At 45.3% G+C, this 12,413-nt stretch overlaps 1 protein-coding gene across 4 annotated transcripts in view; it reads right to left on the reverse strand.

Annotated features, from left to right (window-relative positions):
- The window catches only part of utrn (utrophin), a 149,767-nt gene that overhangs the window by 93,133 nt on the left and 44,221 nt on the right, over positions 1-12,413 (reverse strand). For all 4 annotated transcript variants that reach the window (XM_031581994.2, XM_031581992.2, XM_031581993.2 and 1 more), the window contains 12 exons: positions 10,737-10,918; positions 10,264-10,414; positions 8,724-8,843; positions 8,144-8,245; positions 7,751-7,858; positions 7,298-7,477; positions 5,063-5,232; positions 4,732-4,822; positions 4,549-4,624; positions 4,036-4,277; positions 3,711-3,882; positions 2,302-2,474 (listed from right to left, as the gene is read on the reverse strand). In XM_031581994.2, the coding sequence (XP_031437854.1) occupies positions 2,302-2,474; positions 3,711-3,882; positions 4,036-4,277; positions 4,549-4,624; positions 4,732-4,822; positions 5,063-5,232; positions 7,298-7,477; positions 7,751-7,858; positions 8,144-8,245; positions 8,724-8,843; positions 10,264-10,414; positions 10,737-10,918 (1,767 nt within the window). The remainder of the gene's footprint in view (positions 1-2,301; positions 2,475-3,710; positions 3,883-4,035; positions 4,278-4,548; positions 4,625-4,731; positions 4,823-5,062; positions 5,233-7,297; positions 7,478-7,750; positions 7,859-8,143; positions 8,246-8,723; positions 8,844-10,263; positions 10,415-10,736; positions 10,919-12,413) is intronic.

Raw genomic sequence — 12,413 nt, forward strand, 5'->3', positions numbered from 1 at the left:
GATTAATATTGAAGACATCAAAACTATGAAGGAACACATATGGAGTTATGTGGTAAACAAAAAAAGTGTTAAATAAACTAGAATATGGTTTATATTTTAGATTATTCAAAGTAGCCACCTTTTGCTGTGATGACAATTTTGCACATTTGGCATTCTTTCAAGCAGCTTCACGAGGTAGTCACCTGGAATGGTTTTCAATTAACAGGTGTGCCTTGTCAACAGTTAATTTGTGGAATTTTTTGCCTTCTTAATGTGTTTGAGACCATCAGTTGTGTTGTGCAGAGGCAGGGTTGGTGCACAGTTCTATAAAGTGAATAGGCCTATTCGACTACAGTTCTAATCCATATTATGGCAAGAACCACTCAACTAAGTAAAGAGAAACAACAGTCCATCATTACTTTAAGACAGGAAGGTCAGTCAAGCCGGAAGATTTCAAGAACTTTGAATGTATCCAGTGCAGTAGCAAAAACCATCAAACGCTATGATGAAACTGGCTCTCATGAGGACCGCCCCAGGACAGGAAGACCAAGAGTTACCTCTGCTGCAGAAGATAAGTTCATTAGAGTTACCAACCTCAGAAACCGTCAATTAACTGCACCTCAGATAAGAGCCCACATAAATGCTTTGCAGAGTTCAAGTAGCAGACACATCTCAACATCAACTGTTCAGAGGAGACTGCGTGAATCAGGCCTTCATGGTGGAATTGCTGCAAAGAAACCACTACTGAGGATGAACAACAAGAAGAAGAGACTTGCTTGGGCCAAGAAACACAAGGAATGGACATTAAACCAGTGGAAATCTACTTTGGTCTGATGAGTCCAAATTTGAGATTTTTGGTTCCACCTGCCGTGTCTTTGTAAGACGCAGAAGAGGTGAGTGGATGGTTTCTACATGTGTGGTTCCCACCGTGAAGCATTGAGGAGGAGGTGTGATGGTGTGGGGGTGCTTTGCTGGTGACATTGTTTTGTGATTTATTAAAAATTCAAGGCATACTAAACCAGCATGGCTACCAAAGCATTCTGCAGCGACATGCCATCCCATCTGGTTTGCGCTTAGTGGGACCATCATTTGTATTTCAACAGGGCAATGACCCCAAACACACCTCCAGGCTATGTAAGGGCTATTTGACCAAGAAGGAGAGTGATGGAGTGCTGGGTCAGATGACCTGGCGTCCACAATCACCCAACCTAAACCCAGTTGAGATGGTCTGGGATGAGTTGGACCACAGAGTGAAGGCAAAGCAGCCACAAGTGCTCAGCACCTCTGGGAACTCCTTCAAGACTGTTGGAAAACCATTCCAGGTGACTACCTCATGAAGCTGATTGAAAGAATGCCAAGAGTGTGCAAAGCTGTCATCAAAGCAAAAGGTGGCTACTTCTAAAAAGATCTAAGAATCTAAAATCTAAAATATATTCTGGTTTGTATTTTTTAGTTTGCCACATAATTCCATATGTGTTCCTTCATAGTTTGGATGTCTTCAATATTAATCTACAATGTAGAACAAATTAAAAATAAAGAAAAACCATTGAATGAGAAGGTGTGTCCAAACTTTTGATTGGTACTGTACTTTAAACAGTTAATATATTGTTCAATTTCAAGAAAAAAAATTGCCTTGGCAATAAAAAAAAACCCTTTCTTTAATGTCGTCAATCGTCGCTTTGTGCTTAAAAAAAAAAAAGTATCGGTTCAGGCACCGTTTAGTCACCGGTATCGTTTTAAAAGTATCGGTTTAGCACCGGTATCGGAAAAAACCCAAACGATACCCATCCCTAGCTAACATCTGCCAACAGAACATACTTCAGCCAAGCAACATCACACACACACACACACACACACACACACACACACACACACACACACACACACACACACACACACACACACACACACACACACACACACACACACACACACACACACACACACACACACACACACACACACACACACACACACACACACACACACACACACACACACACACACACAGACACAGACAGAAACAGGAAGCGGGCCGACCATACAGGCCGACACACTTACAGACATATCATGAATAACACACACGTCTTCTTGATGGTAAAAACACACTGATATGCAAAGCCTTATACACATACTCATACACTCAGTTAAGGTTAATCCCATGCAAATTCACCCAACACCACAAAATCACATTCACAGAGTCAGTGACTAAATACATATACACCACACAGACAGACAAACACACACCACAGACAGACAGACAGACAGACAGACACACAGACAGAGACAGACAGACAGACAGACAGACAGACACACACACACCTGTGCTTTCTGCACGGCCTCTTCAGCTGTGGGGACATCGCTGATGTTGGCTTTCAGCTCCGCCAGTCTGGCCTCCATCTCGCCCGACACACACACCCCCGGAGAACTGCTCTCACACTCCGTTGCCATGGCAACCTCGGCCTGTGTTTGAACCTGGTCCAGGCTGGCCAAGGCTGTCAATCAAATGTGAACATTACTATTGTGTGAAGCTTAAAGTCATAGAATTTAAAACTTTTGGCGTTAAAGTTAATTTAAAAAGTATTATTCAGTCCCCATTACTAGTACACTAATTTGTATTAACTGATGCATTGTGTTATAATACCACAAGGAATATTTCGTCTGTTGTGTAAAGGCAGATCAAATTCCAGCTGTAGTTACACACTTCTACCACCAGGAGGGAACACTGTATTGTTTTTACATGACTGTGAAAAGGTCTAGATAGGCACTAAAAAAAAAGTGTGTGTGTGTGTGTGTGTATCTGGGTGTTTTTGTGTGTGCGTGTGCACATGTGTGTCTGGGCGGGTGAGTGTGTGTGTGTACGTGCATGCATATGTGTGTGTGTGTGTGTGTGTGTGTGTGTCTAAATATATGATCATGCTCTCACTTAAACGCCCAGTGGAATTTAAGAGCTGGACTCCCTACAGCAACTTTTAGAGAGAAAAGAAAAGAAGCCTTTTACTCAGAATGACCTAAGAAGGAAAATGTGTGTGTTAGAGGGAGCGGTGTGTGTATGTGTGTGCGTGTGTGTGTGTTAGAGGGAGCGGGAGAAAGTGAGAAAGAGAAGGAGAGGGAAAGAGGGAGAGAAATGGAAGGCAACTGAAGGATACAGAACAAGAAAAAAATACTAATATAGAAGGTCTCTCTCTCTCTCTCTCTCTCTCTCTCTCTCTCTCTCTCTCTCTCTCTCTCTCTCTCTCTCTCTCTCTCTCTCTCTCTCTCTCTCTCTCTCTCTCTCTCTCTCTCTCTCTCTCTCTCTCTCTCTCTCTCTCTCTCTCTCTCTCTCTCTCTCTCTCTCCTCCATTCCCTTACTCTGGTAAACACTGGTGAGTTATACAATGTGTAAATCATTACAGCAGACACAGCCAGGGAGAAACCACAGACAGAGGCCCTGTTTGTGCCTCTTAGAACAAAAAGACAGAGAGATAGGGAACAATGGAGAGAGAGAGAGAAAGAAAGAGGTGAGAAAGAGAGAGAGAGAGAGAGGAAAAAAAGAGAGAAAAGTGAGAAAGAGAGACACCATTGTGTGCCATAGTGCTCTACATCCACAGCAAATGTAATGTATTAGACTCCATTAAACTAGATTGCTATATTTGTTTAATTCTTCTTTAGAAAAAAAGCCAGTGTGTGTAAGTGGGGTTTGTGTGTGTGTGTGTGTGTGTGTGTGTGTGTGTGTGTGTGTTTTGGGTCACCTAAGTCGATCTCCTGTTCCCTCTCTCGTAGCCTCTGCAGCGTGGACTCATGGTGAGCCGTCAAGTCGGCCATGTCGGCGGTGATGTCATCAGGTATGTCCTTTTCTTCTTTGATTGAGGTTGAGAGCTGCTGCACACGTGGAGCTAGCGCAGACACCGCAGACTCATGTGCCTAACTCACACATACACACACACACACACACACACACAAACATATGATTGCAATACAATCATGTTTTAACACCTCAAACACATTGCTCACACCCATGCCTCTCACACAAGCAACATAAGCACACACAGATATGGACAGAGGATTTGGACTGACCTCACAGGCAACCTTTAGCATCTTGAGGTCATGCTTGTCAGAATCGCTGGAGCCAGTTGACCTCAGCCACTCCTCCGGTTCCGTCAGTTCCTGATTTAGAACCTGCAGCTCTGATGAAAACCGTTGGATCCGTTCGGACCGCAGAATCCGCTCACGCAGAGCGGACAGCAAAGCTGCACAGTCCTGTTGCTCAGAACACATGGAACCCAAACATGCCTGGAGATCCTGCACCTTCACACCCTCTAGGAGAGAGAAAAACAGCCAGAGAGGAAGGAAGTACATGAAAAAGACGAGCTACACTTTTATGACTTTTTGGGGGGTCCTGCTTTATTTGTGTCATGTGTATTTGTGTATGTTTGTGTGGGAGAGAGAGAGTGTGAGTGTGTAAGAAGAACGTGGATAAATGGACCAGATATGTGTGAGTCTGTGAACACACCACTGCATTGATCAACTGAAAACAGGAAGTACTTCTATTCAACTTCCTGTTTTGACCATACATACAGCATGACCTACCTTGCTCTAACTGAGCCACTCTCCTCCCCGCCTCTGCAACCTGCTCCTCATTCTCCCTCAGCTTCACTTCCAGAGCCTAGAACAACACAGACAGACAGACAGACAGACACATCATCAGGCTCTACACCAAACAGAGGACAGATCAGTGGAAACTGAGGCATTCTGGGAAGTGTAGTTTCTCACCTGTAGCTGGTCCTGGAGGTCAGTACGGTCTGTTGTCAGTAGGGCCTCTGCAGCCACTCGCCACTCTCTGAGCCTGGTCAGCAACTCTGACCTGACAGCACAAACACACGAGAAAAAGGGTGTGTGTGTGTGTCCATAAAGTTTATGCCTTTGCAAGTACATGCTATTACCTGCTACATTACTTAATTTAACATTACACACATTACATCTGGTTGCTTGAGTGTAGTATAAATGTGCGTCATTGATGGTGTGTGTGTGTGTGTGTGTGTTTGTATATGTATGCACATTTGGCATCATTCGGGGAAGTTCCATGATAAATTCTGTGTCTTACAGTCGTGTCATTTCCATGTCTGTCTCCAGATCCAGAGATCTCCGTCTCTTGGCAGGAGTAGGGTCATCACTCACTTCCTGTTCCGATCTGCTCGTTGTTACGGTCACTGCCTCCATGACAACTCGCTCCTGTTTTTGAGGCATCCCGGCAGCAGTGACCGCCTCGGTTACCTTGACGAGAGACAGCAGCCATGTGATTTTGACGCAGAACAGAGCGTTTCAAATAAATCTTCACACACACACACACTACATCCATGCACACACACCCGACATCCATGCACAATTTTCACACCACACTGATAAAACATAGGCAGCTGTCGCCATGGCGCTTTCATGCATAACAAGAGTATGAGTAGAAACGTGAGGTGTGTGTGTGTCTCTGTGTGTGTCTCTGTGTGTGTCTCTGTGTGTGGGTCTGTGTGTGTGTCTGTGTGTGTGTGTGTGTCTGTGTGTGTGTGTCTGTGTGTGTGTGTCTGTGTGTGTGTGTCTGTGTGTGTCTGTCTGTGTGTGTCTGTCTGTGTGTGTCTGTCTGTGTGTGTCTGTCTGTGTGTGTGTGTGTGTGTCTGTCTGTGTGTGTGTGTCTGTCTGTGTGTGTGTGTCTGTCTGTGTGTGTGTCTGTCTGTGTGTGTGTGTCTGTCTGTGTGTGTGTGTGTCTGTCTGTGTGTGTGTGTGTCTGTCTGTGTGTGTGTGTCTGTCTGTGTGTGTGTGTCTGTCTGTGTGTGTCTGTCTGTCTGTGTGTGTCTGTCTGTCTGTGTGTGTCTGTCTGTTGTGTGTGTGTGTCTGTCTGTGTGTGTGTGTGTCTGTCTGTGTGTGTGTGTGTCTGTCTGTGTGTGTGTGTGTCTGTCTGTGTGTGTGTGTGTCTGTCTGTGTGTGTGTGTGTGTCTGTCTGTGTGTGTGTGTGTGTGTCTGTCTGTGTGTGTGTGTCTGTCTGTGTGTGTCTGTCTGTCTGTCTGTCTGTGTGTGTCTGTCTGTGTGTGTGTGTGTCTGTCTGTGTGTGTGTGTGTCTGTCTGTGTGTGTGTGTGTCTGTCTGTGTGTGTGTGTCTGTCTGTGTGTGTGTGTCTGTCTGTGTGTGTGTGTCTGTCTGTGTGTGTGTGTCTGTCTGTGTGTGTCTGTCTGTCTGTCTGTCTGTGTGTGTCTGTCTGTCTGTGTGTGTCTGTCTGTCTGTGTGTGTCTGTCTGTCTGTGTGTGTCTGTCTGTCTGTGTGTGTCTGTCTGTCTGTGTGTGTCTGTCTGTCTGTGTGTGTCTGTCTGTCTGTCTGTGTGTGTCTGTCTGTCTGTCTGTGTGTGTCTGTCTGTGTGTGTCTGTCTGTGTGTGTCTGTCTGTGTGTGTCTGTCTGTCTGGTGTGTGTCTGTCTGTGTGTGTCTGTCTGTGTGTGTCTGTCTGTGTGTGTAGAGAAGGGTTACCCTTACTGATTACACCCTGGCATGAGCAAATGATTGCAAAATGGCGTTCTTCTCAAAGGTTCTTGCTCAGGACCAGGCCCTAGCCCTAGACAGTGATAGAGCTGCGCTGTGGCGTCAGTCATAAACCTGAACTCAACCCATTTAATGACTCAGCTTCACCAGAACCTCAATCAGCATTCTTTAGAAGAGAGGTTCCTCAAAGTCAAACTCCAAACCAAACTGGGTTAGGAGAGTGTGTGAGTGTGAGTGTGAGTGTGAGTGTGAGTGTGAGTGTGAGTGTGAGTGTGAGTGTGAGTGTGAGTGTGAGTGTGAGTGTGAGTGTGAGACCAGACTGTGTGAAAGAGTGTGTGTGCATGTGTGTGTGTGTGTGTAAAAGTGAGTGAAAGAGGAAGTAAGACAGCATGACTGAATGTCTAATAACCTTTGACCTTTGTTCTACATGGTTGAGGTTACTTCATGGCGTGTATGAACGTGACCTCTTGGGCCAATGAGAGTTGGAAATAACGCGGAAATAACCCGCCACTGTGGGCCAGGGCACAGAGTTCACCAGAGTTCGTGTCGTGGAGTTCACGGCTCAGTTCCCCCCCCACACTAATCTGCTCTAAAGGGAAGCTCTAAAGGCCTGTCAGTCAGTCCCCATTGAATGCTGTTAATGCAGCTGATGTGGCTCTGGCTCTGGGTCTGACCCTGGAGTGGCACAGAACAGTCACTGTCTGCATCTGACTGAACCCCACACAGAGAGCTCAGATACCTGTGTGAATGCAAAGGTGGGATGTCGTATGTGTGTGTGTGTGTGTGTGTGTGTGTGTATATGTGTCTCTACTGTACCCACCTGTTCAGAGCAGTCCTCCAGTCTCTGCAGCAGGTTGTCCCACCTCTGGGTGAGCTCCTCTGAGTCTGCTTCGATCTGGACCAGCGCCGAGGAGTTCTGCATCAGCAGAACCAGATCCTGGCGGTCCCCCATCAGCCGGTCCAGAACTGGCCGCTGCAGAGCCACGTCCTCCTTCAAGGTCTGATGACAGGGGTGAAAGGTCACAGTGTCATCAGGGGGTCACCAGGAAGAGAGCACCATGAGTCTGACCTGAAAACACTAATCTGGCTCCAGGTGTCCTTTTATCTGATCTCTTTCTGTCAATGCAGACATTCCAACTTAGGTGGAAACACAAATCAAAATTGCATTGCATTCACATTGCATATTTGGGAATGTCCTCTGCAAAAAAATGGACTTGTTGAATGTTTCATTTTGTGTGTGTGTGTGTGTGTGTGTGTGTGTGTGTGTGCTTACAGCTAATATGCGCAGGTTGGCATTGACTTCTTCAGGATTCTTGAAGTCACTGGTCTGAACATTCTCAAGGGCCAACTCCCTCTCCGACAACCAATTAGAGAAGGCACTCTGTACGCAAACACAAAGAAATAGAGCCGCTTCTTCTTCAACATATACCAGGAGAACATCCCATAATATTACTGCAGTGTTTCTGGTAGCTACTGGTTTCTACTGAATACCCTGGTGATATTGTCTAGATGTGGCTTTTGTGGCTTGTGTCCTGTATGTAAACACCAAGGTCATGGGTTTGGTACCCAGAAAGCATGCATACTGATGAAACTGTGAAAGACAGTAAGCCGCGTAGGATAGAAGTGTCAGGTAAATCAATGTTACCACGGCGATGGTGATGCTCACCTGGTCGTTAACGAGCTGCTGCCACATCTGAAGGGCGTCCTGCATCTGCTGCCAACGATCCTCACACCACCTACACACACCTGCCCACCTCTCTCCCAGAGACTAGCAGACAGACAGACCGAGAGACACACACACACACACACACACACACACACACACACACACACACACACACACACACACACACACACACACACACACACACACACACACACACACACACAGAGAGACAGAGACAGACACAGAGACAGAGAGACAGTGAGGGAGGGATACAGACAGGAAGACAGATTAATAAAACAAAACAAAAGAGAGATGTTGGGGTATAAATTAGATATTGTTACACACACCAGACTTTCATAAATAGTTTCCATGATGATTCCTCTGAATTCTTCTCCTCACCAAGTATTTGGTATCATAGACCAAGTCTGACAGAAACTGCAGCCAACAGCTGCAGCCAAGACTGTTAACAAATCACTTTTTTGGTTCCCTCGTGATTCTCCAACTACTGACTAGCGCCCCCCCCCCCCACACACACACACACACAGGCCCAGCTCTGGCATGGATGTGCCCCACAGCTCACCTGCAGTTGCTCCTCCAGGGCAGCGGTGGCGCTCTCGCCACTGTTCTCGTCGACCACCACCACCATGTGAGTCAGAGAGTTCACCTTCACCTGCTCGTGCTCCAGGTCCACCTGCAACAGCTGGGATAGCGAGAGAGGGATGGGGGGAGGGGAGAGAAACAGAAAAGAGGGAGAGAGAAGGGGATAGAGAGAAAGAGAGGCAGTAAAGACAGAGGGAGGCAGGGAGAGAGAGGGGGGATAAAGAATAGGAGAGAAAAAGGAGAAGAAAGGCAAAAAGGAGTTTACTGTGGTGAGTCATTACAGTTGTCTTTGACACCCCCGCCCCCCCATCCTCAGCCCTACGTACATCAACCCACACATAAAATCAATTAACTACTTAATGAGGTGTGACGGAGTTAAGATATCAATCAATCCCAGCTTCTAATAAAGTATAACTGCGGTGTGAGTGAGAGGCATGAGTGTGTGTTAAGGACGAGTATGAGGGCACGGCCAGCAGAGTGCACACTGTTGCACAGGAGAAAGTCAACAAACACCCCATGAAAGTGTGTGTGTGTGTGTGTGTGTGTGTTTGTGAGTCACCGGACTCAGTGGAGTTCACTCAAGCACGTACAGCATGGAGACAAATCCAACTGTCTCACACAGTTCTTTCACACACACACACACACACACAGAGACAGACAAACACACACACACACTCACAGTCTACATTATACCCTCTGTGTCTGAATGTCATTATTGCTTCTGAACTACTTTAATTAACTGATTTATGATTTAATGATTCAATTAAAACTTTAATTACTTCATAAATCATTCTCTCTCTCTCTGTCTCTCTCATTCCTTCTCTCATCTTTCCTTAGATTGAAAATCACTTATTAACCCAAGAACTAAAGGTGTGTGTGTGTGTGTGTGTGTGTGTGTGTGTTTACTTTGAGGTCTCTGCCCTGTAATGTTTGTAGTTCACCGTCTGTGTTAATGTGTCACCGAGAAATTAACCTCTGACTCTCTGTGTGTCTCTCTGTGTCTCTCTGTGTCTCTCTGTGTCTCTCTGTGTCTCTCTGTGTCTCTCTGTGTGTCTCTGTGTGTCTCTGTGTGTCTCTGTGTGTCTCTGTGTGTCTCTGTGTGTCTCTGTGTGTCTCTGTCACACACACACACACAGCACAGTTTTGTTGTTTTTTAAGCTTTTACACACTGAAGACAGGCAAGCAGAAAAGTAGAGAGAGATCAGAAAAGAGAGGAAGCTCTCAATCCAACACCTCTGTGTTAGATCCAACATTATAGCCAAAAAATCGACTTCTTTTGAACAGAACAACCCCAGACCATGGAAGAAATAAAAATATACAGCATATCCAGTGGAAAGGGTCAAACGTATGTGCATGATTATATAAGGGGAATTAATCATGTTCCTTCCATAACGACCTTAGGCCGACTCCAATAACAGCACCTGATCATGTTTGCGTTGTGTTTTCACAGTTGGTTGACCTGCTACTTCCTTGTATTGTTTCTCAACCTGTGCACAAGCCAATCAGAGAGGCGCACTCACTTTGTGCTGCTCTATCTGTGCATGGAAGGAGTCAAGGTCTGCGGCGATTGGCTCAGTTTCCATCTTACGGATCCGCCCTTCCGTCTGTGACAGCCAATCAGAAAGCTGCTGGAGCTGCTGCTGTTGGAGGTCCATCAGAACCTCATGGAGCCTGAGAAGAAGCACATAGATGTTTTTCCCTGCATCTTTGTGTGTGTATGCATGTGTGTGTATATATATATATATATATATATATATATATATATATATATGTGTGTGTGTGTGTGTGTGTGTGTGTGTGTGTGTGTGTGTGTGTGTGTGTGTGTGTGTGTTTGTTTGTGTGTAATTGAGTGTGACTATGTGTGTGTGTGTAATAAGGTGTCTGTGTGTGTGGGTATGTGTGACTGTGTATATATGTGGGCGTGTTTCTGTGTGTGTAATTAAGTGTGACTGTGTGTGTGTGTGTGTGTGTGTGTGTGTGTGTGTGTGTGTACCTGCTCTGTCTCTCCATGCTGCTGACTCTCAGGTGTTCCCAGCGTGTGTTTAGGAGACTCATCTGTTCTCTAATCTCTCCCTCCTCTTCCTCACTCAGGTTGCCATTGGCGATCAGCTGGTTGCCTGTCTGCAGGACGCTACCCACGCTGCTCTGGTGCGCCGTCAACTCCATCATGAAGGCCTGAACACACACACACACACACACACACACACACACACACACACACACACACAGACACAAATACAGTCACCAGCACCGACACACACACACACACACACACACGCACACACAGAGAGAGAGAGAGACCGTGTCACGAATGAAATGTCATCTGATGGAAGTGTGTGTGATGACTCTGATGGCTCGTTCACGGCTCAGAGGCCCTCCTGTCAGCTGTGCTGGCCTCCACAAGACTGATTGATGCATATGTGTGTGTGTGTGTGTGTGTGTGTGTGCGTGCGTGTGTGTGTGCGTGCGTGTCTGTGTCTATCCAAGCAGAGGCCAACAGGACTCCAGCCAGGGGGACATCAGAGCCTCAGACAGCAGGGCCAGGGTTCTTGGAAGACTTGGCAGCGAAATAAGAAGGTGCCACCATGTAGTCACACACCACATATCAGACACACACAGACATGATTCACTGATGCATTAACCAATGATGATGGAAATTATGGTCAGACAAAAACACAGATTGACTTTAGGATCTCTGGATATTAAAGAAATCTCATCCTGTATATAGTAATGGTGTAATGAGAATATGAGGTGTGTTTCAGAGAGAGAGAGAGATCTGCTAGAAAGCAAGTGTGTGAGACGACTCAAAAGTTGAAAAGTAATTCAGTCAGAGTGAATCTACCTGCCTAAGTGGTCCTGTTTTAGGAAGTAAAATGCAGTATTCTATAGTCACATACTTTAGAGAACAGGCCATTTTAAAGACTGTGACAGAAGATTCCCTAAATGGTACATTCAGCTTCTGTGAAGCAAGACTAGCAAGACATCAAAGCAGTAAGGAGCTCAACTGTCAATAAATCATGCATGACACTATTCTCTACTTGTGTGTTGTAATATCTACTAAGTATGTATACACTAAACGGTACACAGAGTTTGCGTCTTTGAAGTAATAGACTGTATGATTCATTCATTAAACATTTGTTAATCTTCCACAGGAGCAGTGTAAAGCTTCCTGCCTTTGCCTGTACAACATTTTAGATGTTTGTACATGAATACTACTAGATTCTAAAGAAGTAACTCCCATGCCGTGGACTGCAATTAAAACACACTAATTACTCAAATTATTTTTTAAACTATATATTTACTGGATGTACATTCGGTTGACACGAGGTTAAGGATGTGAAGGTACTGAAGGAATAAGAAGTTGAATAGTAATGAAATTATACTGCCTCTAAATGACTTCATGTAGAAATACGTGCAGTGATAGCTAACTATTTCGTTTGTATTTGTATAGATGTGTTTGGCTTGGGCGAGATAATAGACTATATGTAGAGCTCTATATAGTTGATAGTAGCATACACTAAATACAAACAAATTAGTGAACTGTACAAAGTAATTACTAAGCTGTGTTTGGATTGGGCGAGATAACAGACTATATGTAGAGCTCTATATAGTTAATAGTAGCATACACTATATACAAACTAATTAGTAAGCCGTGTTTGGCTTGGGTTAG

This window comes from Clupea harengus, chromosome 15, assembly GCF_900700415.2.
Source record: "Clupea harengus chromosome 15, Ch_v2.0.2, whole genome shotgun sequence".
NCBI lineage: Eukaryota > Metazoa > Chordata > Actinopteri > Clupeiformes > Clupeidae > Clupea > Clupea harengus.